Raw genomic sequence first — 25,704 nt, forward strand, 5'->3', positions numbered from 1 at the left:
GTCTCTAATTATAAGACTTATTTGACCACTACACGTACGTCAATGCATATTTTTATCACTAATATCTTTAATTGTCTATTAGTTAAAATTATAAAAACTTAATATTTTGAAAATACTCATCAAAACAAATTGAACAAGATCTTATATGCTAATATTTACATTTATATATTATTAAAAAATACGGTCAAAGCAAGATAAATAAATAATATATTTTTGTCAAACAAAATCTTATAATTAGGGACGGAGAGAGTACTTTATTTTTAAACAAAAGGAAGGATAAAAGTGGAAATGGAATAATTTTTTTTAATCATTAAATACATTTTACCTACTTTCTTAAAGGGAATGCTTTTTAATTTTTTGCTTATACTCCCTCCGTCCCAATTTGATTGATATGTTGACTGTTTTACGCATGCCGATTCATAACTTTGACGATTAATATTTTTAATTGTATAATAGTAAAAATTATAAAAATTTGATATTTTGACAATACTCATGAGACGAATCAAACATCTTATATGCTAATATTTATTTTTGTTTATTAGTAGAAAAAGAAGGTCAAAGCAATATGTTTGAATAGTTCACAACAGGTCAACTGTGTCAATCAAAAGTTTGAAGATGACTCGGTTAAATGTTCACATAATATTATTTTTTTTCTTTCTTACAAACAAATTTCTTACTAATTACTCCCTCCGTTTTTTTAAGTGTCTTTTAACATTGAATTTAACGTTCCTATTTAATTGTCTTTTTGATATTTTAAGGGTATAGTTTGTCAATTATACTCATTATCAATTATTCTTATTTTTTTCAATAAAACTAATTATTGTTATATATTTAAAAAACTAATTTTTTTTTGTACATAACATATTAAATTTTTGTTTTTTTTTATATAATCTATTAAACTTATTGCAAAAATACACTTCGTTAAATTACTTGGTGAGATTGTCGCATCTAGATTTACTACTAACATCTGGGTATCTTATACTTCTATATCCAGTCTCGATTCCCTTTCACATCGTACAAGGTACACTTTACATTTACTAGCTTCATGAATACATAACATGCGATGCAATAATATATTGACACATATTAAATGATACGGCAACATATTATTAGATATATATGTAAAATAATTTTACCGGTTAAACTGTGTATAAATATACATCAGTCAATAACAAGTGAACACAAGTCTCAAAAAACAATTCAATTATTGGATGTATGCTGATTTTAAAAGACAAGCAACCTGAAAATTGTTGGAAACTGTTAACCGTTTCATACTCAACTCAACTTTTCCGTTAATTATTGAAGCCAAATCAATTATGTATACGTTAGATTAAGCACAATATAAATACATAGCCACAACTTCCATTCTATCAACAAAAACAACATGGCATCATCCTTAAGGTTCCTCAAAATGTGTCTCTCTCTTTTAATAATGTTGTTCTTCCTTATCATGTTCATTTCACCTTCATTCTCATCTCCAACAACTTGTTCCACAAACAATGACATTCTCCTTTCTTCAACAAGATCCTACCCAAAATTGCAAGCAGAAAATCTCATAAGAGGGCTTAATCTTTTTCCAAAACATTCCATTAACACACCAGAGAATGATCCTCATTTTGTTCATGGAAATATTGTTGAGAAGAAGTTCACTTTTCCTGGTTTTGTTGACTCTGATCCTTCTGTTGAAGAACTTGGTCATCATGCAGGGTATTATCGTCTTCCTCATTCCAAAGCTGCAAGGTAAATGTTTTAGTACTTTTTTTTTTTTTTTCCATTTTAGTTATGTTTTGTTCATAATAGGCTGTGCAATTGTGCATAGACATGTTTCACTTGAATGATTTGTTGTGTCAATTGCAGAATGTTCTATTTCTTCTTTGAATCTCGAAACAATAAGGATGATCCGGTTGTCATATGGTTAACCGGAGGTCCAGGATGTAGCAGTGAAATTGCTTTGTTTTATGAAAATGGTCCTTTTCAGTTTTCTAAGGAGAACAAATTGTCCCTTGTTTGGAATCAATATGGATGGGACATGGTACCTATTAATCCTCACTCATATATGATCATTATTTTTTAATCAGTAGGAATCAAACTCGATATCTCAGAATTTATAACACTCTTATATGATCATCTTGCAACATACTTGTTTTATGTATCATATGGATCAAACTCGATATTTACAACACTCTTTTTCTCTTTTGTAGGCATCAAATATTATATTTGTAGACCAACCCACAGGAACAGGTTTTAGCTATACCACTGATGATAGTGATGTTCGCCATGACGAAAATGGCGTTAGCAATGATTTGTATGACTTCTTGCAGGTAATTTGATTAATTCAGTGATTAAAGAAAATAATCTCTCATAATAATATTTTAAATGAATACTTTATTAATTGAATTAATCACTTGTATTAGTTGATTAATCTTGATTCACATATATCTAAATTTCACATAGTTTGTAATACTAAATTTTACAATGACAGGCATTTTTCAAGGAGCACCCTCAATTCACTAAGAATGATTTTTATATTACTGGAGAATCATATGCTGGTCATTACATTCCAGCTTTTGCATCCAGAGTTCACCAAGGAAACAAGGCAAAAGAAGGAATTCATATAAATCTTAAGGTATTAATATTATTATTACATTGTCATATAATGTAGATTATATCTATGTAATGTATACTAATTGGTAAACCTTTATAATAAACAGGGATTTGCTATTGGGAATGGATTAACCAATCCTGAAATTCAATACAAGGCATATACAGATTTTGCATTAGACAATGGACTAATTAATAAGGAAGAACATGACAATATCAACAAGTTGCTCCCACCATGTCAAAAGGCCATAGAAGCTTGTGGTATGAACATGACAATATCAACAAGTTTTCCTTATCAGTCATAAATAGAAATTTTTACAAATTTGTTGTGCAAGTTACTTGTTATTTTTCCTCATTGACACTCATAATTTTTATTTGATTTGTTAGGCACTAAAGGCGGCGCCGCATGCATGACTTCAAGACGTATTTGCACTGAAATATTCGATCAGATCATGGACATCGCCGGCGACATTAATGTATGATATCAGAAAAGAAAAACTCTAAAAGTATATGATCAAAGGTATGAAAATCATGAAGTTTGAGTTCACTAATGCATTATGCTATTCGATATGCAGTACTACGACATCAGAAAGAAATGTGTGGGAAGTCTCTGTTATGACTTCTCCAAGGCGGATACATTCTTGAACACAAAGACAGTAAGGGAAGCTTTAGGTGTTGAGGACTTGGAATTTGTTTCTTGTAGTAGCACAGTATACAATGCCATGTTGCAGGATTGGATGAAAAATCTAGAAGTTGGTATTCCTGCTCTTCTTGAGGATGGAATCAAATTGCTTGTGTATGCTGGAGAAGAAGATCTCATATGCAATTGGCTCGGTAAGTTCATTATTTTAGTCTGAAGTCACTGGTTCGGCCGGTAGTTAACTAAAATCCGGCCAAAGATTGTTCCGGTCAGGAATTGAACCTTGATTCTCCCAAAGGAGTCGTCCTTAACTAGAGCTCAGTTAATGTGGAACCAAAATTTCTTGTGTAAAAAAATACCATATAATTTGTTTATTAGACTTATAAATGTGCTCCTCATTTGATAGGGAATTCAAGGTGGGTTGATGCCATGAAGTGGTCAGGTCAAAAAGAATTTACAGCATCTCCTGCCACCCCTTATTTGGTTGACAGTGAAGAAGCAGGAATTCTAAAAAGCCATGGACCTCTGGCTTTCCTCAAGGTTTGTGTTTAGGATGTATTAATGCGCGTATTAGACTATCGATCTATGCAAACACTGTCACTTCACATCAAAGGCATATCTCGTGTCTGACACTGGCACATTAGTTACATTTAAATATTTCATTATCTCTAACTATTACAAGTTGATTCACTTAAATATGTTCATGTCTGTGTTAGTGCATCATAGTTTGTTGATTCACTTGTGTTTAACTGTATTTGTTTGGAATAATAGGTTAAAGAGGCTGGTCACATGGTTCCTATGGATCAACCAAAAGCAGCACTTCAGATGTTAAGAGATTGGATGCAAGGGAAACTAGCAGTAAGGACAAGAGGAGGAGATTATGTCTCGTCCATATGATGGACTCAAAACATAAATCACAATGATATTGTATACATAATAATGATGTTTGATTGTGTACATTGCAAGGGTGAATGGAATACAATTGTTTTTATCTAAGTTATTTTCTAGTTCTTGATATTCCTGCTTATACCATCTCATAAATTGTGCATTGTAGATTTTGAAGTAAATCATACATCATTGTTATCAAATAATGCACAAACAAAACTTTGTATTTGATTTGATTAAAACTAATTTGAACTATGACTCTATGAGTCGGTTCGGAGCAATATTCTCCTACTAACAAAGCTAAAGTCATTTTGCAATGTGAGCTTGTTCAAGTTTATGGCATCTCAAACATTGGAGCTATGATAATTCATTTCATGTAACTTTGGGCATTCTCCTACCAACAGTGCTATAAACATTCTGCAATGTGAGCTTGTTCAAGTTTCTGGTATCTCAAAATTGAAACATTGGATAGAGTTATGGTAAGCAATATGCGAATAAGGGAGTGTACCATAGTTCGAATCTCAGTTCCGACATATCGCATGTAATATTTCTACCAACTGGGTTATATGTTCACGGACATATTTTTGGATTCTTTTATGATGCGACATATATTGATATATATATTTATGACGTGATGTTTACTATGTCACACTTGAATATTCGTGTTAACTGTTAAGAAGTCTCACATCGGTTGTGAGATGGTCTGAATGTGTGTTTATAAGTAAGTGACACTCTTCACTTTACAACTCAGTTTTGTAAGGTTGAGTTAGACCCAAAAACTTAATTCTAAAATGGTATCAGAGCCTCTCTACGATTCGTTGGGTTAGGGATGTGTTAAGAAGTCTCACATCGGTTGCAAGATTATCTGAATGTGTGTTTATAAGCAAGTGGCAGTCCTCACTTTTGTAAGGTTGAGTTAGACCCACTTTCGCAGTCACACTCCTCCTGTTTCGCGCCTTGATTCTAAATTATTCTTCCACGCCTAGACCCTTCATCATACCACCTAGTGGACAACGCCACCACTCTTTCTGAGTTGCTATGGAAATGATCGTTGCACTTAGATGGACTTCCTCCGTCTCCACCTGATAGAGATCATAATTTGAGATTTTGTTAGAATTATAAGTTGGGTATATTTTTTTAATGCACGTAGTTAATGATTAGCTGATAATTTATAATGTGTTACCTTGGAATCACTATATAAAATTATCACAATAAAATATAATGGATACTTTTGTCGTTAAAAGAAAACACAAAAGAATATTTTTGCCCCAAAATTTTCACAATAAAATAAACTAATAATTTAAAATAAATATTTCCTTAAAAAAAATTAAAATAAATATAAGGGACAATTTTGCCATTAAAAAATAAAATTTAAGTATAATATTTACAAAGATAACATCATAACTTTTTTAATAAATTATAATCTAAAATCAAGATAAAGGACAATTTTGTCAATAAAAATATAATTTAATCATAATTTAAAAACAAGATAATTACTTAGCGCCTAAATATTTGGTAAAAAAAAAAAACCTAGCCTAAATGTAAATATTAAAATATTTAACAATAGAAGATTTATTCCAAAAAAAATATATATATATTTGTTCAAAAAACAATAAAAGATAAAAATCAGTAAAAAAAAATACACAGATTTAAAAGATTACACAGATTTATCTGATAAATAAAAAGATATTGATAAAAGATTACACAGATTTTTATCTGATAAATAAAAAGATATACTCCATAAATTTAGAAACAGAACTTAAACTAACATCTATAAATATTGAAATAACCTCGTATCTTTTGTTTCATCAAAACAAACAAGTAGTGAGTCAAGGTTGGTTTTTTCTGCGCTTTCTTCTTTTGATCTTGAAGAATTCCAAGAATGTCTGAACCTGAATCAGTGAAGAAGGACTTTTCCACCGCGATTCTGGAACGCAAGAAGTCAGCAAACAGGCTTGTTGTGGATGAAGCGCTTAACGATGACAACTCTGTTGTTGTGATGCACCCACAAACTATGGAAAAGTTGGGGCTTTTCAGAGGTGACACCTTACTCATCAAGGGAAAGAAAAGGAAGGATACTATTTGTATAGCTGTTGGTGAGGATACCTGTGAGGAGGCTAGGATTAGGATGAACAAAGTTGTGAGGTCGAATTTGAGGGTTCGACTTGGAGATGTTGTTTCTGTGCACCACTGTTCTGATGTCAAGTATGGGACACGTGTCCACATTCTTCCTATTGATGATACCATTCAGGGTATCACTGGCAATCTCTTTGACGTTTTCTTGAAACGTGAGTTTTGTTTCCCACCTTTCTTTCATTACTCACTTTTCACTTGTTTTTGTTAGCTATGCTATATTTTGAGTGCATTTTTCCTAATGGTGTCAGTGTGTTTGTCTTTCCACAAGTCTAACTAACTGTTTTAATGCATATAATTTACAGCCTATTTCTTGGAGGCTTATCGTCCCGTCAGAAAGGGAGATCTATTTATTGTGCGGGGAGGGATGAGAAGTGTAGAGTTTAAGGTGATTGAAACTGATCCTGGGGAGTATTGTGTGGTTGCTCCAGACACCGAGATCTTCTGCGAAGGGGAACCTGTGAAAAGAGAGGATGAAGACAGGCTTGACGAAATTGGTTATGATGATGTGGGTGGTGTTAGGAAGCAAATGGCACAGATTCGTGAATTGGTTGAGCTTCCATTAAGGCATCCACAACTTTTCAAGTCGATCGGTGTGAAACCACCTAAAGGAATTTTGCTATATGGACCCCCGGGTTCTGGAAAGACCTTAATAGCAAGAGCTGTTGCTAATGAAACCGGAGCCTTCTTTATTTGTATTAATGGTCCGGAGATTATGTCCAAAATGGCTGGAGAGAGTGAAAGCAATCTTCGGAAAGCATTTCAGGAAGCCGAAAAGAATGCACCGTCCATCATCTTTATGGATGAAATTGATTCTATTGCACCCAAGCGGGACAAGACAAACGGTGAAGTCGAAAGAAGGATAGTTTCACAACTTTTAACTCTAATGGATGGATTAAAATCTCGTGCTCATGTTATTGTTATGGGCGCCACTAATCGTCCAAATAGCATTGACCCAGCATTGAGAAGGTTTGGTAGATTTGACAGAGAAATCGATATAGGTGTTCCAGATGAGATCGGGCGACTTGAAGTCGTTCGCATACATACCAAAAACATGAAGCTCTCTGATGATGTAAGTTCGGCACTACTAATTACTTAACTTTCACATTTATTGGTTGGTATTTTGTTCCGTGTATTCTGTTTTTTGGTTGTGGCTAAAGTCTTGTGCTTATAGTTCCATTCAACAGTCGAATTCACTAGTATTTTTATAATTTATTTAATTATGATAGTTGCAGTATTAATAAGGTTTTGTCGCCTTGATTTCACTTCTATTTTAGTTGCAGTACTCTGATTGTGATTTTGGTTTTCAATTTCCTCAAATTTTCTGTTGCTCATTATGATTTTCCTCTGTAGGTTGATTTGGAGAGAATTTCGAAAGATACTCATGGGTATGTTGGTGCCGACCTTGCTGCCCTTTGCACCGAAGCTGCTTTGCAATGCATTAGAGAGAAGATGGACCTCATTGACTTAGAGGATGAGACCATTGATGCTGAGATACTGAATTCCATGGCAGTTACAAATGAGCATTTCCATACTGCACTTGGAACAAGCAACCCATCAGCTTTACGTGAAACTGTTGTTGAGGTGCCTAATGTCAGCTGGGAGGACGTCGGAGGCCTTGAGAATGTCAAGCGTGAACTGCAAGAGACTGTTCAATATCCTGTTGAGCACCCGGAAAAGTTTGAGAAGTTTGGGATGTCACCATCAAAAGGAGTTCTCTTCTATGGTCCTCCGGGATGTGGAAAAACTTTGTTAGCCAAAGCAATTGCCAATGAATGTCAAGCTAACTTCATCAGTGTGAAAGGACCAGAATTGCTTACAATGTGGTTTGGTGAAAGTGAAGCCAATGTTAGGGAAATTTTTGACAAGGCTAGACAATCGGCTCCATGTGTCCTCTTTTTTGATGAGCTTGACTCCATTGCCACTCAGGTTTGTTTCTAGTTACTTCAAACTCTTGGATTGCTATGTTATTATGCTTTAACCATGGTCGATACTCAAGTGAGATATATTTTTATATTTTGAAATAAGGTTATTATTGCATGTACTACTTTAAAGAGATTATGACAATAAGTTGAAAACAGCTTATTGACATGTTATAAGCTGTTTTCGTAACCTCTCCCAAACAGTCTCACTATGCCAGTAGACAAGCAACATAAGCTCAAATAAGATAATCCAAATGCAGTCTTGATGTTTTTTAATATCTTTGTGATTGCATGCATCTCTTTGATTTTTTATTTTCAGCTTGTATTTGTATATAATCATTGTGTCGCATTTACAGAGAGGGGGCAGCAATGGGGATGCTGGTGGTGCTGCCGACAGAGTTCTAAATCAACTTTTGACAGAGATGGATGGCATGTCTGCCAAAAAGACCGTATTCATTATTGGAGCCACTAACAGACCTGACATCATTGATTCAGCACTTCTCCGGCCAGGCCGTCTAGATCAGTTGATCTATATTCCTCTTCCTGATGAGGATTCCCGTCATTCGATCTTCAAGTCCTGCTTGAGGAAGTCACCGGTCGCAAAAGATGTTGATTTGAGAGCATTGGCTAAGTATACTCAAGGTTTTAGTGGTGCCGACATTACAGAAATATGCCAGCGAGCATGCAAATATGCTATAAGAGAAGACATTGATAAGGTATGTTTTTGGTTAATAGATGTATATTTCTTTTTCTTTTTTTCTTAGCAATTCGAAATATGAAACTTTCCGATTTAATGAAAGCGTGTATGCTAGTTTGTATATATTTATGTTACAAAATCGATGAATTATGATAAGTTTGAGCTAATATATTGTTGTGGTTACAGAACATAGAGCAAGCGAGGAAGAGGAAGGAAAACCCTGAAGCCATGGATGAAGACTTGGTCGACAATGAAGTTGCAGAGATTAAGGCGACTCATTTCGAGGAGTCAATGAAGTATGCGCGTAGGAGTGTCAGTGACGCTGATATACGCAAATACCAGGGATTTGCTCAGACTTTACAACAATCGAGGGGATTTGGCAACGAATTTAGGTTTGCAAATACGACTGGATCTGACCCTTTTGTAGCAACAACTACTGCCGCGGGTGGGGCTGATGAAGACGATCTTTATAATTAAGTTTCAATGATGTAGATGTTATATTTTTTCTTTCAAAGGCCGTATGTTTTTGCTTTTCACGTTTAAGTGAATTGATTACTATAGTGTTACTTGTATTATATTTTGATTTTGATTTTTAAATAGCCGAGTATGTCTTGCATTTTTTACGGTTGCATCGTAGCTCAATGCGGCCGGCATGTTCTTGTATTGCCAATCTTGTTATTCGAACTGCAGTAGTACCAACCTTGTTCCATCACGAAAATGAATCATCTGTTTTCCTCATAAAATTGGAGCAGAGTCAAATATCTACAATTCCACTCAACAAACCATCATTATCCACCTGAGATGCTATCCATCTCCTACTTAAGCTAAATCAATTTTATTCTTGAAAACTTGTGACAACAAATAAACACTCTTATTAGTTGAAAACTTGGATTATAATTTAGTCTTACAACATGAGAAACGACTTAATGAAATTTTATCATTAGCTTTGAGTTGTTGTGCAGATTCATCTAAGGCAAAAATTAATATGATCAATGTAACAGCATCGTTAATCAAAATCAAGACCTTAGTCATGGCGGTGAAAATTAATATTCTTTCATTTTATAAGAAAATAAAAGAAATTGTAAAACACATAGTAGCTCATTTTTTATCCAGACTTTTTAGCCCGGCCCGACGAAGCCCGAAGCCTGATCGGACTGGCCGAAATGGGCCGGGCAGCCCATTTTGACAGCTTTAGGGGAGAAGCTTGGAAGCTCACAATAGCAGCCTTTTTTGACTATATATGGAGTATATGCTTTAGGGAAATTGCTACACAATACCGTAAGCATTATATTCTATACCAATTTTTCAAAAAAGCAAAGTCTCTCATTCTATACCAATTTTTCTTTTACAAAATTTTTATGCATTTTCTTAGATTTTTTTAATGGCTCTAAGTAAACTTACATAACCACTCATAATTTTTTTTAAAAAAATTCATAATTTTTATAAAGTTTGTAATAACTTCAAAAATTTATATTTTAAATACACTTGAAAAAATTCAAATAATTTTTGTCCATTTTTCTCTCTTTTCGCTCATGTGAATTATAGCCTTGTAGCTAGAAGGAGAAAATGCATTCACAATTTCACAAATCAACTTTACGAAAAAGAGGAGAGCCACTAACTAAAAGCTTTTGCATCCACATTTGATGATGACATTATTCCTTATATTTTTTTGCTATAATTTGGGTTCTTGTTTTTCATTGACTTGTTCGTTGACGCCACTTTACTTTATTCATACTTACTTGTGTTGAATATATGATTTAATTTTGTGCCATTCTTAATCCAAAAAATGCATCTTTATTTTCTTCTCTTTCACACTTTTGAGTCAAAAAAATAATTGAAGTCTGCTCTACCCCTTCATAATTTGAAAGTATTTATTCATTAATTAATGAGAACAAGTCATATAATACATGTCTTACGCACAACTAACTTGTAATCAATTTTTATTTCACATGCATATATATATGACTTGTTCTCGATAGATAAATATTCCAAATTATGAATGAGTAGTTTAGAAAGAAAAAAAAAACTTCAAATGATGATAAGATTTATATCTTTTAGTGGAATAAAAAGAGGAAGTACAACTTGGACATTCGATCATATATAGTTTGGTTGGTTTTATCCTATATATTTCAAGTTTTTATATATATATATATATAGACATATGCATACATTGTATTGTATTGAAAATGGCCAAACCATACTCTTTGCTCTGTATTCTCTCTGCCTCACTCTATTATTACTTCTTCATTAGTTGCTTAGCTAAAAGTACTAAAAACATCACCACCGATGAATTTGCACTTCTTGCATTCAAATCATCTATTACCTTAGACCCTTATCATATGCTTAGTAATTGGTCAATTTCCTCTTCTTCTTTCTTCTCATCATGCAATTGGGTTGGTGTCACTTGTGATGAGCATCATGGAAGAGTAAAGGCATTGAATCTTAGTAACATGGGCCTTGAAGGTACAATAATTTCTCCTCAAATGGGAAATCTCTCTTTTCTTGTTTTTCTTGATCTACAAGGCAATAGTTTCCATGGTGAGTTACCACAAGAATTACTTAAATTGCATAGATTGAAATGGTTGGATTTGAGCTACAATGATTTTGTTGGAGAATTTCCATCAAGGGTAGGGGACTTATCCAAACTTCAACACTTGGATCTTGGCTATAATAATTTTGTTGGAATAATTCCACAATCTATATCCAATTTATCAATGTTAGAGTATCTAAATTTGAACTCAAATCTCATTAAAGGAACCATTCCAAAGACAGTTTCCAACATGTCTTCCCTTGAAGAAATCTACTTAGCAAATAACTCCTTATCAGGTATGATATACTCACTCACACCATTACAACAAAACATGCATTGATTGACTTTAATTGACCTTATTTGCTAGTTTAGATTTTCTAAGTATGTATCAATGTATGCATGATACATACTTTGCACATAACTGCACAGTTTTTAGATCCATGAGAGAAAATTTCTTACATTTTTTTTTTATCTATTTTGGTAAACAATAGCGGATAATCAATAAGTTAACTTATAACTGATTACTTATGAGTTAGCTTATAAGTTATAACATACGGTGATTAAAATAAATGATTGAATACATAATGTTTGGCAAAATTAACTTATATAGTCTTTAAGTACACTTCAAAATATTTGTTTGGAAAAAAGGGGTTCCTAAAATGTTTATCATAAAGTTTCCATCAAGTTTTGGTTCACCCTGGGTGCATATGTACTCCCTCCGTCCCAAAGAAACTTGATGTATTTGGTTAAAGATTTGGACCAAATACATTCGTTTTTGTTGACCAACTTTTGCTTATATTTTGGGACAGAGGGAGTATCTATATAAAAGGTTGTTAAAGTTAATCTTTTTGAGAATTGTTATTATATAATCGAATTGTTGACATTTACTTTTATTTTAAGAAACTTATTATATACGTGCACTTGGAGTTCTTATATCGATAAAGTGTGCTCAATTAGTAAAAAATTTCGAAATTATTAGGTTAAACATTATGACTAGGGTTCGAACTTTAGTCCCTCTATTTTAAATTTTCTTTATATAAATATATTTCAGATCATTCGAATTAATGTCTTTCTTCTGTCTTATGCTATATATGTATTGAACTAAAGGAGAAATTCCGAAAGGAACCGGTGATCTTGCACGGCTGAGAATTGTGAACTTTCAAGATAATATGCTCTCAGGCAACATATTATTCATGTTCAACAACTCATTATTGCAATACTTAGCTCTTGGTGATAATCATTTGACCGGCATTCTTCCATCAAATGTTTGTCAAGGCCTTCCAAACCTTAGATTACTATATCTTTACTTTAATGATTTCTCTGGTGAGATGCCAAAAGTTTGGTCTCATTGCAAAGAATTACAATATTTGGAACTATCAGGCATTCATTTTGACAAAGGACGCATGCCATCTGACATCGCAAAATTGACCAAGCTTCAATATTTGTATCTTCCTTTAACCAACTTGCATGGTAAGATAACATATATTTTACCCACACATTAATTATCTGTTTATTTGGACTTAAATACAATTTTGATTGCCTATTTTTTTAAAAAAATGAAGTTTTGGTTCCTATTTTGTAAATTAGCATTTTGTCCCTCAATTTTAAGTTTTCTCGAGTTTTTGCCCCCACTCCATTTTAACACAAATTAACAACATTAAATTGATTCCAGTTTTATAATATATATATTTTATACTTTTTTCAAAAGTTTCTGCATAATAAATAAATTTTTAAATTTCATCAATTTTATTATATTTATTTTAACAATTATTTCTCAAAAGATTCCGGTATTAATACTTAGTTTTTTATCAAATTTAATAAAAGATTCCAGTATTATATTATTTATTTTTTCCAATTATACCATTAATTACTTACAGGTGAAATTCCATTTTCCCTCTTCAACATCTCTTCTTTGATAAAGATCATCCTTGACAAGAACAACTTAAATGGAAGTCTCCCACATGAGATGTGTCATCAATTTCCTCAGCTTCAAGTTTTTTCTCTAGACTATAATGATTATAGAGGAATCATTCCACGATCTATTAAAAATTGCACATCTTTACAATATTTCAGTTTGGCAGATAACTTTTTTACAGGTATACTCTCAATTTTCTATCTTCATATTTATTTATAATTGTAAAAAATGGAGGAAGGATAAGAATAATAAAACTTAGTTTTCAGAGCTACAAAGAGTGTATATAGTTATAATAAAATAGTTAAGTATATTTTTGGCCCTTTTAATATATATATAACTTTAAATTAAAGATTAAAATGTTAAACTAAATGTTATAAAAAAATGTGAAATTAAATATTTAAATTATTAAACTAATAATATTTAAAGGTCTTACTATGCCTTTAGTTTGTATCTTTTGGTGATTCTTGAATGCCTTATGCTGGATCACTATTCTCTTATCAATAAGTTTAGCAAGTTTAAAAAAAAAACAATTAATAACTCTATAACACATATATCTAACATTTTCCTCAAATTCATGAGACGAAACAAAAACGTTTAATGGGATGTGTTTTTATGAACAAGTCAGTAATCTATATCGAGGAAGAAACAAATGACAAAGTAATTGTTCTAAACGAATAAGGCAATAACCAATCTTAATGTGTTTGGTGTGTTCATGAAATACTGAGTTATGAGCAATATAAATGACACACTTGTTATCACATTAAAAGACACTCATATAAAACCACCCACAATGGGTGTTGAATGAGTGTGTTGAATGAAGAATTCAACTGTTGAAACCATTGGGAGGGTGTGTTTAATGTGATGTGGATGAGAGAGGTGATGAATGAATTAAACACAGTTGAATGCTGCCATCGGGGACACGTGGCACGTTTTGTTTGGTTGCAAGCTGGCGCGTGCAATACACGTGCGTATTGGGCGAGTGGGAGAAGGGAAACGCGGAGAGAGAAGAAGCTGAGGGACACATGTAGGCCTGTGATTGGCTGTCCGGATTTTTATCCCAGTTTATCTTTAAACTCAATTATTTCACTGCAAATTAATTTTTTATTTTTTTATTTTTATAGCAAAATTCACGATTTATTTCTCTATAAATAGAGACTTGGTTTATTTGATTTGGACACAGAAAAAAAAAACCAAGTTTTTCACTCCCTTAATCTTATTATTATCTTTCCATTAGTGTTTATTTTGAAATTTTAGTTTTTTTTAGTGAAATGAATCTCAATAATCATTTCAACAACACCCAAAATTGTTCGTACTATACGTTATTTGTGTGATATATTGCATTTTAAATTAAGAAAATAAAAAATTATTTAAATAAATTTTGTTAAGTGTTAATTATTTTAATAATTTAATTTTAATCGATAATTATAATTTTATTTAATCATAAAAACAAAAATTTAAATTTAAATAAGAATATGAAATAAAAAGTGGTGGGGTAGAGAATGTGGTGGGGTAGATTGTTGAATGAAAAAACTATTGGAGAGGGTAAAAGTTGAATGTGTGTTGAATGATTAGGTGGAAGAAAGAGAAAATGATGTGGAGTGAAAAAGTGGGTGTTGAAGGTGTTTTGGTGTTGAAACCATTGTAACTATAGTCTAAGAAACTAACCAACAACACAACCAAACTATCTTAGAAGTGTTGGACGCCATAACAAAACACTCATATTCTGTAGATCAGTTGAAGACGATGTCTTGCTTTAAACTCTTCCATGAGATGAGAATCTCCAAAAAAAATGTTTACTCAAAATGTTTGCAATGTATTTGTATATCTTTCGATATAATTTTTGGTATATAATTTTTGCTTTAAGAGAAATATGCTTAAGCATTTTATGTTATGCATGTAGCTTTATTTATTTGTTGTTTTCTTTATGATATGTGTTTTTAGGTTCGATACCAATAGAGATTGGCCATCTGAATCAACTCAAACTTTTACAATTGGGAAATAACAGCTTGAGTGGACCTATTCCTTCAAAACTCCTCAACATTTCAACATTGAAAATTTTGAGTCTTGATCAAAATTATCTCTCAGGCATGCTTCCATCAAATATGGGATTTGGTCTTCCTAACCTACGACGCCTATCCATATATGAAAACAACTTTGTTGGAAAAATTCCTGATACTATATCCAATGCTTCAAATCTCGTTCAACTTGACATGAGTGAAAACGAATTTAGTGGAATTATACCCAATTCTTTTGGAGATTTAGCATTCCTCAAATACCTCGGCATAAGTAGGAATAATTTGACAATAATTGATGATGATTCTTTTGAAATAAACTTCCTTACTTCACTTACTAGTTGCACATATCTTGAACATCTTGAAGTATCAGAGAATAGGTTACTTTCAAAACTTCCCAAGTCGATTGGAAACTTATCATTACAATATTTTATGGCAGATTCTCTTGGAATTAATGGAAATATTCCACTAGAAATCGGAAACATGAGCAGCCTCATTGAATTATCTCTGAGTAGGAATAATTTAACCGGACCGATTCCTAGTACAATTAAAAGGTTAAATCAACTTCAACATTTGAATCTTGGCTACAATGGACTGCAGGGATCAATAGTTCATGACCTTTGTGAAGTGAGCAGTTTGAGTGAGTTGTATTTAACAAGAAATAAGCTTTTTGGTGTGTTACCAACATGCTTGGGAAATATGACTTCTCTAAGAGAGTTTCATACAGGATCTAATAACTTGACTTCAAAGATACCTTTGTCTTTTTGGAATCTTGAAGATATTTTAGAGGTAAACTTATCCTCTAATGCTTTAATTGGAATTCTGCCACCTGAGATTAAGAATTTAAGAGCTGTTACACTATTAGATCTCTCTGAAAATCAATTTTCAAGCAATATTCCAACAGCCATAAGCTTATTGAGAACTTTAGAAACTCTATCTTTAGCAAATAACAAATTGAATGGTTCAATTCCAACATCACTTGGTGAAATGTTAAGTTTGAGTTTCTTGGACTTTTCTCAAAATCTTATAACTGGTGTAATTCCAAAATCATTAGAGTCACTTTCTTATCTTAAATACATAAATCTATCATACAATAGATTGCAAGGAGAGATTCCTGATGGAGGACCTTTCAAAAGCTTCACAGCTCAATCTTTCATGCATAATGATGCGCTTTGTGGCAGTCCTCGCTTAGAAGTACCTCCATGTGATAAACAAATTAGGAAAAAAGCAAAGACAAAGATGGTATTAATCATATGCATAACATCCACATTTGTTTTGTTAGGCATTTTGGTTGGTGCATGCATAATACTTCGGAGGCATAAAAGGAAAAAGGTTGAAAATCCACATAAAAGTGATTTGTCAGCTACTTTAGGGGCTCCAAGAAGAATATCCTACTATGAACTTGTCAAAGCGACTAATGGATTCAGTGAAAGTAATTTACTTGGAAGAGGTGGCTTTGGATCTGTGTATCAAGGAATTCTTTCTAGTGGAAAGATGGTGGCAATTAAAGTACTTGACTTAACATTGGAAGCAACATCAAGAAGCTTTGATGCAGAATGTAATGCAATGCGCAACCTTAGACATCGAAATCTGGTTCAGGTTATCGGTAGTTGTTCAAATGATGATTTCAAATCTCTAGTGATGGAGTTTATGTCAAACGGAAGTGTGGAAGCATGGTTATACTCAGAGAACTATTGTTTGAATTTCTTGCAAAGGTTGAATATAATGATAGATGTGGCATTAGCATTGGAGTATCTGCATCATGGTTCTGCAATACCAGTGGTTCATTGTGATTTGAAGCCTAGTAATGTGTTACTAGATGAAGATATGGTTGCGCATATTAGCGATTTTGGCATTTCCAAGCTTTTGGATGAAGGACAATCTAAAACTCATACCCAAACTTTAGCTACTCTTGGTTATGTTGCACCAGGTTATTTTTTCACTCTCAACTCTAAGTTATATCTTTTCAATTTGAGTTTAGTTAGGTAAATTCACTTGAGAAAATAATAAAAAATTTAATACATTTTTGAGAATTTTTTATAACTAGTGATTAACATTTGCATGCAGAATATGGATCTAAGGGAGTCATTTCAGTTAAAGGAGATGTGTACAGTTATGGGATAATGTTGATGGAAATGTTCACTGGAAAGAAACCAACAAATGAAATGTTTTCAGAAGAATTAACCTTGAAAACTTGGATTAGTGAATCAATGGTCAATTCAGTCATGGAAGTTGTGGATTACAATTTAGGCTCACAACATGGAAAAGAACTTCATGAAATTTTAGCTTTAGCTTTGAGTTGTTGTGCAGATTCACCTGAAGCAAGAATTAAAATGACAAATGTAACCGCATCGTTAATCAAAATCAAGACTTCAGTCATGCGGTGAAAATGACAGATGTAACTTCATGGTTTTGGGTTAATTTTTAGCATAGAATCACTCAGTTGCGATTTTCCATCTTTTAATCTAAATAAGTGGTTTTTATAAGTTTTATTTTTTTGTGATTTTGTCATCTGGACGTTGTGTTGTTCGTAGTCTTGGTGTGACGCTTGATTTCTCGTCATGTTGTGGTGTTCTATTAGTTCCATATTGAAAGATCTACTTCATAAGTATTCCAAACAATTTGATCTTATCGTATTATAAGTAAGCCTTTTGTTGTTGTATGTTATTAAATTTTTGTGGCTGTTATCTATTTTATTTTAGTTTAAAATGGTTAAAGTAATTAATTGTTAATGTTAGTATTTTTCACTTTTTCCGTTACTTAAACCTAAGACCTCTAGTGCCTGTTTGGTTTTGTGTTACAACACGCAAACGTGCGTTTCTTTTGCTCCTACCGTGGAAAGTGAAAATCAATCATGTTTGGCTTTATCATCCAAAATCAATTTTAGGGGTTCAAAATCGATTCTATGGGAAGTCTCTGTTATGACTTCTCCAAGGCGGATACATTCTTGAACACAAAGACAGTAAGAGAAGCTTTAGGTGTTGGGGACTTGGAATTTGTTTCTTGTAGTAGCACAGTATACAATGCCATGTTGCAGGATTGGATGAAAAATCTAGAAGTTGGTATTCCTGCTCTTCTTGAGGATGGAATCAAGTTGCTTGTGTATGCCGGAGAGGAAGATCTCATATTCAATTGGCTTGGTAAGATCAAGTTTTTAGTCTTAAGCCACTAGTTTGGCCGGGAGGTAACTAAAATCTGGTCAAAGATTGTTCTAGTCAGGATTTGAACCCGGATTCTTCTGAACGAATCGTCCTTAACTAGAGCTCAGTTAACGTGGAACCACAATTTGTTGTGTCAAAAAATACGTTATAATTTGTTTATTAGACTTATAAATGTGCTCCTCATTTGATAGGGAATTCAAGGTGGGTTGATGCCATGAAGTGGTCAGGTCAAAAAGAATTCACAGCGTCTCCCGCAACCCCTTATTTGGTTGATAGTGAAGAAGCAGGAATTTTAAAAAGCCATGGACCTCTCTGGCTTTCCTCAAGGTTTGTGTTTAGGATGTATTAATGCGCGTATTAGACTATCGATATATAGCAAACACTGACACTTCACATCAAAGGCATAACTCGCGTCTGACACTGGCACATTAGTTACATTTAAATATTTCATTATCTCTAATTATTACAGGTGTTCACGTGTCAGTGTTGTATTTCGTGTTTAACTGTATTTGTTTGGAATAATAGGTGAAAGAGGCTGGTCACATGGTTCCTATGGATCAACCAAAAGCAGCACTTGAGATGTTAAAAGATTGGATGCAAGGGAAACTAGCAGTAAGGACAAGAGGAGGAGATTATGTCTCGTCCATATGATGGACTCAACACAAAACGTAAATCAGAGTGATGTTGTATACACACAATAATGATGTTTGCTTCTGTACATTGGAAGGGTGAATGAAATATAATTGTTTTTCCTAATTAATTAAGTTCTTTTCTAGTTCTTAGTATTCCTGCTTATACCATCTCCTAAATTGTGCATTGTAGATTAAAACTAATTTGAATTGTCAGACAAGTATATTCCTACTTCTATCATCTCATAAAAGTGTTTTTTTTTAGATTACTTGTCTAATTTTTCATTTTGCAATGGAGCTTGTTCAAGTTTATGGGATCTCAAACATTGGAGCCATGATAATTCATTTCATGTAACTTTGGGCATTCTCCTACAAACAGTGCTATAAACATTCTGCAATTCAAGTTTCTGGTATCTCAAAATTGAAACATTGGATAGAGTTATGGTAAGAAATATGCGAATAAGTGAGTGTACAGAGTTCGAACCTCAGTTCCTACATATCACATGTAATGTTTCTACTGACCGAGTTATGCTAACAAATACTATATACCTAATAATTTTTTTCTTTGAATAAGTCACAGCATTAAAAAATACCAAAAAATTTTTAAAAAACAAAGTAAACATGGGATAAAAAATTGAACGTCAAAACTTCCCCTTTTTTATAAAATAAATAAATAAGAGAATTAAAACTGTATTGAAGTCTTTTTAAAAATACAATTGAAACAAACACACTCCTTCATTAACTTCAAAATAGATATAAAAAATGCTCATCATTAAGCATTCCCATCATCTATATATATATATATATATATATAAAATAAAAGATCAACTAGATGAAGAAACAACACAAGCAAGCTACAACCTACTGCAAATTAAGCTTAAGCTTATTCTTATTTATTTATTAATTAGCCATTGCATGTTGCATATACTTGAAGTTCCATTCATTCAAGCCAAAGACCATGTAACTTGCACTACACCCACATCTGTATTCAATCCCAACGCCTTCCACACAGCAACAGATCCATCAACAATATTGTTACGACAAGGCGGCTGACCCGCATGTTCCCCATCACATCCATTCACCGAATCACATTCGTCCACCACTTTTGCCGTCACACTCCTCCCGTTTCGTGCCTTGATTCTAATGTTTCTTCCACACCTAGACCCTCCATTATACCACCCGGTGGACAACGCCACCACTCTTTCTGAGTTGCTATGGAAATTATCATCGCACTCAGATGGACTTCCTCCGTCTCCGCCTGATATAGATCATAATTTGATATTTTGTTAGTATTATAAGTTGGATATTTTTTAATGTAGTTACAAATTAGTAATGATTAGTTGATAATTGTTTTATGTGTTACCTTAGAATCACTATATAAAATGATCATATATACATTAATAATAATTACCTTCGCTAAAATCATTCAACGTGAGTAATGCTTGTGTTGAGGATGAAACTGGTGGAGAACACTTGAACCGAGAGAATGATTTTCCTTTGCAGTTTAGTGTGCCAGAGGATTGGCATGATTGAGCGTTTGTGATGAAAGGAATGTTTATGATGTTGAAAAGGAAAATGAAAGATAAAAACATAAGATTTGATATGGAAGCCATTGAGATTTGAATAGAGACAGTGTGTAGTTTTTGTGTGCTAAGAAGGGCAATTGTATGTCCTTATATAGAAGTCCCAAGTATTGTACGCCCATCATGGGATTATTACAACAAGCTAGTCTTAGAATTGAAATTTGAGTCTAACTCAACCCTACAAAATCAGTGCGATAATTGACTCTACTTTATAAACATATATATTCAGGTCATCTCGCAACTGATACGAGACTTCTTAACACACCTCCTCGCACCCGACGCTATTGGACTTGAGGTGCAGATGAAAATGGTGGATGACCCAATCAGTAACCTAATAGCAGGTGGTCCAGCGGATCGTGGAGGAGACTCTGATAGCTGGAATACAGTTTGAGCCATCATCCTATTTTGAAAATTGGAACAAATTGCAAGTTTGACTATCTTGTTCCATTTTTTTAATGATAATCTCGTGTATCAAGTCTTTTCAAATCAATTGTATTATTTCAACATTAAAATATTGATATTGTATGTGACATTGTATGTATTTATAATTATCTTTCTCTTAATATTGATCAATGTCTTCAAAGTGTATGAAAAACTCCTTAATTTTGAGTACCTTTTATACTTTCATCAATAAATTTTGCTTATATAAAACAAATAATGGTTTAGTAAAAAAAAAAAAAGGTGGCTCTAGTTAATATTTTATAAGTGCACTTTTTTTTTTCTAATTTACGTGCTATTAATGATCATTTTACAACTATTTCTGACAATATTCGAACTCGACACTTCGAAGTTGGAAAGTTAAGCACATACAACTGAGCTAACACAACAAGTGTGGAAGAAAATGCACTTGAATTTAAAAAACATAGTTATTCATTTCATTATTTAGTTTATGTTAGTATATAAATACAAGTATATGTTAGTCTTATCACAAATATTTTGTAATATATGTAAATGGTTACCTTACCACTTGCAGTATATTATAAATAAAATGCTTTAATTAATGTTGTATTAGTTTTGGTTGGGTTGTTTGTTAGTTGTGGGATGATAGGGATTGGTTCTGCTAAAAATAGGATGTTTTGTTGGCAATTCTGTTTTCTGTTTATGTTTGGATCTGCTGTCGCTGCCTGCTGTTCTTGTCCTGTTTTTCTTTCTGTTTGGTCTTTTTGGCTGCCCTGTGTTTTGTCCCAAGCTGCTGTGCAGCTAGCTCTAGTGGTATACTATATCCAAGCATAAGTAGTGGTTAGGATATGAAAAGGAACAAGAGAAAAAATTTGAAACAATACAAATAAAAGTGCTACAACAGAAGAAAAAACAATCTTCTCATCATCAAAAGATACTACCAAGTACTAACTAACTAGGAATCTTTGAAAGAAAACCAAATAAAAAATATATTAAGATTCCAACTAGCCCCTAAATGGACAAGTTCCATCATAGAGAGACAGAAGAATACCAAAGAAGCAGCACAAAGACCAATCACTCCCTAATAAACTGAAAAATCAAAAGCAATCAAAGGTTGTGAACCTTCTGGAAAAAAGTTCAAAGGATCATGCATAGCAATGTTGTATTCCTTCGGTCTAGGGATGTAGTTTTTCAAAGATTTAGCGGCGCAGCTTGTTGTCCATCTATGTTTCGTTTATATAGAATTATCTCGAGAAGTCAAAATTATCCAGAGGGTGCAGGGTGCAGAATCCATTGGTTTAAAGGATAAAAGAACCTTTGATTTCAACCATTTCCAAGACAGGATTTTTATTTCTCCGAGCAAGTCATCCGGTGATCTGATTATGTTCTTAAAATATTCTCGTTACACCGTTTGCATAAAAGTCAAACACATGCAAACCAAATGACACTGAATCAATCCTCACTTTACCTCTGCCCGGTAAACTTGGAAATTGAATTAGTTTTGACTCAACAGAGTTATGCATCACAGTAGACAAATTCAAACAATCTAAAATCTTATGCCAAATCGCCAAATTTTATTTCTGAAAGTCAAATACAATGATCCTGATCACTATAAATAAATTCCACAAAAGATAAAGAGAACTTAATTCTAAAATAATTTTTAAGAGGAGAACTTAATTCAATCCACCGTAATTGAATGGTCACAAGTAGTGACCATATATCCATAATCTATATTGCACTTACAATAGAAGAAACAACATAAGCAAGCTTAATTTAACTTTATTAAACTTAATTAGCTTGCTCATATTAGACATTAAATATTGCATAAGCTTCATTTGATCCAACCATAGACCAAGTAATTTTCTCTACACCCACGTCTGTATCCAACCCTAATGCATTCCACACAGCTACAGATCCATCCACAATATTGTTACGACAAGGTGGTTGACCTGCATGCTCGGCATCACACCCATTAATCGAATCACACTCGTCCACCACTTTAGCCGTCACGCTCTTCCCGTTCCTCGCCATGATTCTAATAATTTTTCCACATCTTGACCCTTTGTTGTACCACCCAGTGGACAAAGCCACCACTCTTTCCGAGTTTTTATGGAATTGTTCGTCGCACTCAGACGCACTTCCTCCGTCTCCGCCTTCACTGAAGTCGTTCAACGTGAGTAATGCTTGTGTGGAGGATGAAATTGGTGGAGAACACTTGAATTGAGGGTGTGATTTTCCTTTGCATTTTAAGGTTCCAGAAGATTTACAGTCACCGCCGCCACTTGGTGATGGCGGTGGTGGATTGGTGCAAATGTGGGTCCCAACATCGGGATCATCATCACATTTGTCGTTGATGCAAATGAGTTGACCAGAACAATCATCAAGGGTGTTGCATGGTCCGTTGCACGACGATTGAGCATTTGTTATGAGAAAAGGGATGTTTATGATGTTGAAAAGGAAAACAGAAGCTAGAAAAACACCATTTGAAATGTGAATCATTTTGATTAGAGTAGAGAGAGTGGTTGCAATGTTATTTTTGTATATCCTTTATATACAGTTTTATACAGTGTTTTTGAATACTGCAAAAATAATATTAATAAGAAAAAACTATGCACAAGTAGTGCCATAGAAAGCTCAAGTACAAGTTGTATACAGTTTAAAATACTTTAAAAACAAAGTCAGATTTGCTTGTCCAAGATATGCTTTGATGACAATATAGAGTGACTTAAATGAAAGATGGAGTAAGATGTTTTTTTGAACAAGAGATGGAGTAAGATGTTAACTTTCATTTATCTATAAAAGTCAACTGTAATGATCTAGACATTACTAATAATAAACTTCATCAAATATAAGAGAAAAATTATCTGTTGAAAATTTGAAACTTCATGAAAGGCTTCTTTTTTTGGTATGGACTTGTTGATAGGACCGTAAAGAATGACAAAAAAAAAACTTTGAGGCTTTTTCGCTACAAAAAAATTATATAAAATTGTGTCAGAATAGGAATTGACTGGATCTGCCATTGGCACCACAACTTATAGGAATACAAGATGGACGGTCCAACTCTCCATTTTTGGATGCATATGAGAGAAAATGATCACCCACCACAGAGAAGACTTCATTTGTGTTGTAGTTTGAAAGCAACTCAGGAGTTTTTGTTTGATCAATCATTACGTTCTCAATTATCATGACCCAACAGACTCTCGTTGATTAACATAATGTTCTCAATCATCATCAGAGAACAATGATATGAATGTTATGACTAATTAACAACAGATTATACAACAATTTACCCACAAACTTTTGAATAGAACCAACAAGAAGATAGTTACGAGAAGAGAGGTGATAGTTGAGAGAAGAGAGAAGACGAGGATGAATGATGCAAAGTAAGAATGAAGGGTGATATTTATCGACGAGAGCAAGACAATTGATTCAGCAGACAAGAGACAACATCTCTGCAAAAGTTAATCAGAAAAGACCATCGTCCAAGGGCCAAGATTCCTTGACCAACGACTCAATTCGGATTCTATAACTCGGACAACTAAAACCACCACTTCGAGTTGTATAACTCGAGCATAATATATTAATATGTATAACGAAATCAGAGGGAGCGCGAGAGACTTAGGGAAAAAGAAAGACACTATTTTGACATACCAGTCGTATACAGCCCATTTAAATAATTATCAATCATTCTTTTATTGGACTGATGCATGTTTTAGCCCATTGATCTCTTACGGCATTTTTAAAATAAAAAATCTTATGAATACTAGTTTTGGGCCTATACTATAATACTATGGAACAATTAAAGTCGCTCATATTAAAAGTGTTAAGAATCCATTATGATCAATTAGTATTGAATTGTATTTATAGTAGTGATTACATTTTCTTATTATGTACAGCTCATGTGACACACAAATATTATACAGAAAAATACATTTCCTATCAAGGAGGGGTTGAGATTAGTCGACTCTAACCTTCAAATTCCAGACCAGTTAAGGAATGTGAAATTGAAAAATATGGTGAATAATGAAGTGTGGAATTGGAATCTGCTTGCTACGTGCGTACCAACGGATATTAAGGAAAAAATTGCAGCACTATTACCTCCTGATGAGTGATGATAGCAATGGTGTGAATGTGCAGGTCTGTAAAGAAAATGCTATGGGAATATATTCAATATCTGAGATGTATCATGCCTTGTGTGAGTTTGATACAGACGAGACAGATGTAGTTTGGCAGCATGTCTGCGTTTGAAGGTCCCTGAGCGAGTTAGACCTTTTGTCTGGATTGTTAAACATGGCAGATTACTGACAAATGAGCGGAAGCATCGAATGGGCTTGGGATCGGATCAGTGTGATTATTGCAGAGACTGCACGGAAACAAGGAGAATGGATTAGTGCAGTGGATGTTTCTTTATGGCACCAGTTTTTTACAAGTGATCTAAAGGAATGGATTGCTATTAATATATTAAGTACCATGGACAAGAATTTACATGGTGAATGGAGTAGTTTTTGGGCAATGGCATGTCATCTTGCTTGGAATTGGAGGAACAAGGAGAAACATGAAGAAAACTTCATACGCCCCATCAATCAAACTCAGTTTG

The 25,704-nt window shown here is 33.4% G+C and overlaps 5 protein-coding genes and 1 pseudogene across 5 annotated transcripts; 4 read left to right on the forward strand and 2 right to left on the reverse strand.

Annotated features, from left to right (window-relative positions):
• The first annotated feature begins 1,355 nt into the window (after positions 1 to 1,355).
• On the forward strand, positions 1,356 to 4,237 carry LOC123897240 (serine carboxypeptidase-like). The gene is made up of 9 exons (XM_045947795.1): positions 1,356 to 1,740; positions 1,858 to 2,032; positions 2,202 to 2,321; positions 2,483 to 2,626; positions 2,712 to 2,862; positions 2,989 to 3,077; positions 3,177 to 3,435; positions 3,648 to 3,781; positions 4,013 to 4,237. The coding sequence occupies exons 1-9, from the start codon at positions 1,385 to 1,387 to the stop codon at positions 4,136 to 4,138; spliced, it is 1,554 nt and encodes a 517-aa protein (XP_045803751.1). The 5' UTR covers positions 1,356 to 1,384; the 3' UTR covers positions 4,139 to 4,237.
• Positions 4,238 to 5,845: 1,608 nt separating this feature from the next.
• LOC123897239 (cell division cycle protein 48 homolog) lies at positions 5,846 to 9,496 on the forward strand. The gene is made up of 5 exons (XM_045947794.1): positions 5,846 to 6,414; positions 6,565 to 7,331; positions 7,613 to 8,188; positions 8,538 to 8,897; positions 9,065 to 9,496. Exons 1-5 carry the CDS (start codon positions 6,009 to 6,011, stop codon positions 9,353 to 9,355), a joined length of 2,400 nt encoding a protein of 799 aa, XP_045803750.1. The 5' UTR covers positions 5,846 to 6,008; the 3' UTR covers positions 9,356 to 9,496.
• Positions 9,497 to 11,037: 1,541 nt separating this feature from the next.
• Positions 11,038 to 17,956, forward strand: LOC123897238 (putative receptor-like protein kinase At3g47110). The gene is made up of 5 exons (XM_045947793.1): positions 11,038 to 11,704; positions 12,516 to 12,878; positions 13,286 to 13,504; positions 15,265 to 17,265; positions 17,403 to 17,956. Exons 1-5 carry the CDS (start codon positions 11,065 to 11,067, stop codon positions 17,720 to 17,722), a joined length of 3,543 nt encoding a protein of 1,180 aa, XP_045803749.1. The 5' UTR covers positions 11,038 to 11,064; the 3' UTR covers positions 17,723 to 17,956.
• A 284-nt stretch (positions 17,957 to 18,240) lies between these two features.
• On the forward strand, positions 18,241 to 19,164 carry LOC123897242 (annotated as a pseudogene).
• A 760-nt stretch (positions 19,165 to 19,924) lies between these two features.
• Positions 19,925 to 20,826, reverse strand: LOC123898684 (kiwellin-like). Its single transcript, XM_045949698.1, has 2 exons — positions 20,537 to 20,826; positions 19,925 to 20,383 (listed from the first exon to the last, which is right to left on the reverse strand). The coding sequence occupies exons 1-2, from the start codon at positions 20,736 to 20,738 to the stop codon at positions 20,070 to 20,072; spliced, it is 516 nt and encodes a 171-aa protein (XP_045805654.1). The 5' UTR covers positions 20,739 to 20,826; the 3' UTR covers positions 19,925 to 20,069.
• Positions 20,827 to 22,741: 1,915 nt separating this feature from the next.
• LOC123898683 (kiwellin-like) lies at positions 22,742 to 23,727 on the reverse strand. Its single transcript, XM_045949697.1, has one exon. It carries the CDS (start codon positions 23,604 to 23,606, stop codon positions 22,914 to 22,916), a length of 693 nt encoding a protein of 230 aa, XP_045805653.1. The 5' UTR covers positions 23,607 to 23,727; the 3' UTR covers positions 22,742 to 22,913.
• Positions 23,728 to 25,704: the final 1,977 nt, after the last annotated feature.

The sequence above is a fragment of the Trifolium pratense genome, linkage group LG7, assembly GCF_020283565.1.
Source record: "Trifolium pratense cultivar HEN17-A07 linkage group LG7, ARS_RC_1.1, whole genome shotgun sequence".
Classification (NCBI taxonomy): Eukaryota; Viridiplantae; Streptophyta; class Magnoliopsida; order Fabales; family Fabaceae; genus Trifolium; species Trifolium pratense.

Bases quoted from the DNA above. Each gene is read 5' to 3' on its own strand.
- LOC123897238 (XM_045947793.1), top strand. From the start codon at position 11,065: ATGGCCAAACCATACTCTTTGCTCTGTATTCTCTCTGCCTCACTCTAT. The intron at 11,705-12,515 runs GTATGATATACT...ATTGAACTAAAG, and splicing joins AGCAAATAACTCCTTATCAG to GAGAAATTCCGAAAGGAACC. The intron at 13,505-15,264 runs GTATACTCTCAA...ATGTGTTTTTAG, and splicing joins GGCAGATAACTTTTTTACAG to GTTCGATACCAATAGAGATT.
- LOC123897240 (XM_045947795.1), top strand. From the start codon at position 1,385: ATGGCATCATCCTTAAGGTTCCTCAAAATGTGTCTCTCTCTTTTAATA. The intron at 2,322-2,482 runs GTAATTTGATTA...TTACAATGACAG, and splicing joins ATTTGTATGACTTCTTGCAG to GCATTTTTCAAGGAGCACCC. The intron at 3,078-3,176 runs GTATGATATCAG...TTCGATATGCAG, and splicing joins ACATCGCCGGCGACATTAAT to TACTACGACATCAGAAAGAA.
- LOC123898683 (XM_045949697.1), bottom strand. From the start codon at position 23,606: ATGATTCACATTTCAAATGGTGTTTTTCTAGCTTCTGTTTTCCTTTTC.
- LOC123897239 (XM_045947794.1), top strand. From the start codon at position 6,009: ATGTCTGAACCTGAATCAGTGAAGAAGGACTTTTCCACCGCGATTCTG. The intron at 8,189-8,537 runs GTTTGTTTCTAG...TCGCATTTACAG, and splicing joins TTGACTCCATTGCCACTCAG to AGAGGGGGCAGCAATGGGGA. The intron at 8,898-9,064 runs GTATGTTTTTGG...TTGTGGTTACAG, and splicing joins TAAGAGAAGACATTGATAAG to AACATAGAGCAAGCGAGGAA.
- LOC123898684 (XM_045949698.1), bottom strand. From the start codon at position 20,738: ATGGCTTCCATATCAAATCTTATGTTTTTATCTTTCATTTTCCTTTTC. The intron at 20,384-20,536 runs GTAATTATTATT...GATCTATATCAG, and splicing joins GTTGAATGATTTTAGCGAAG to GCGGAGACGGAGGAAGTCCA.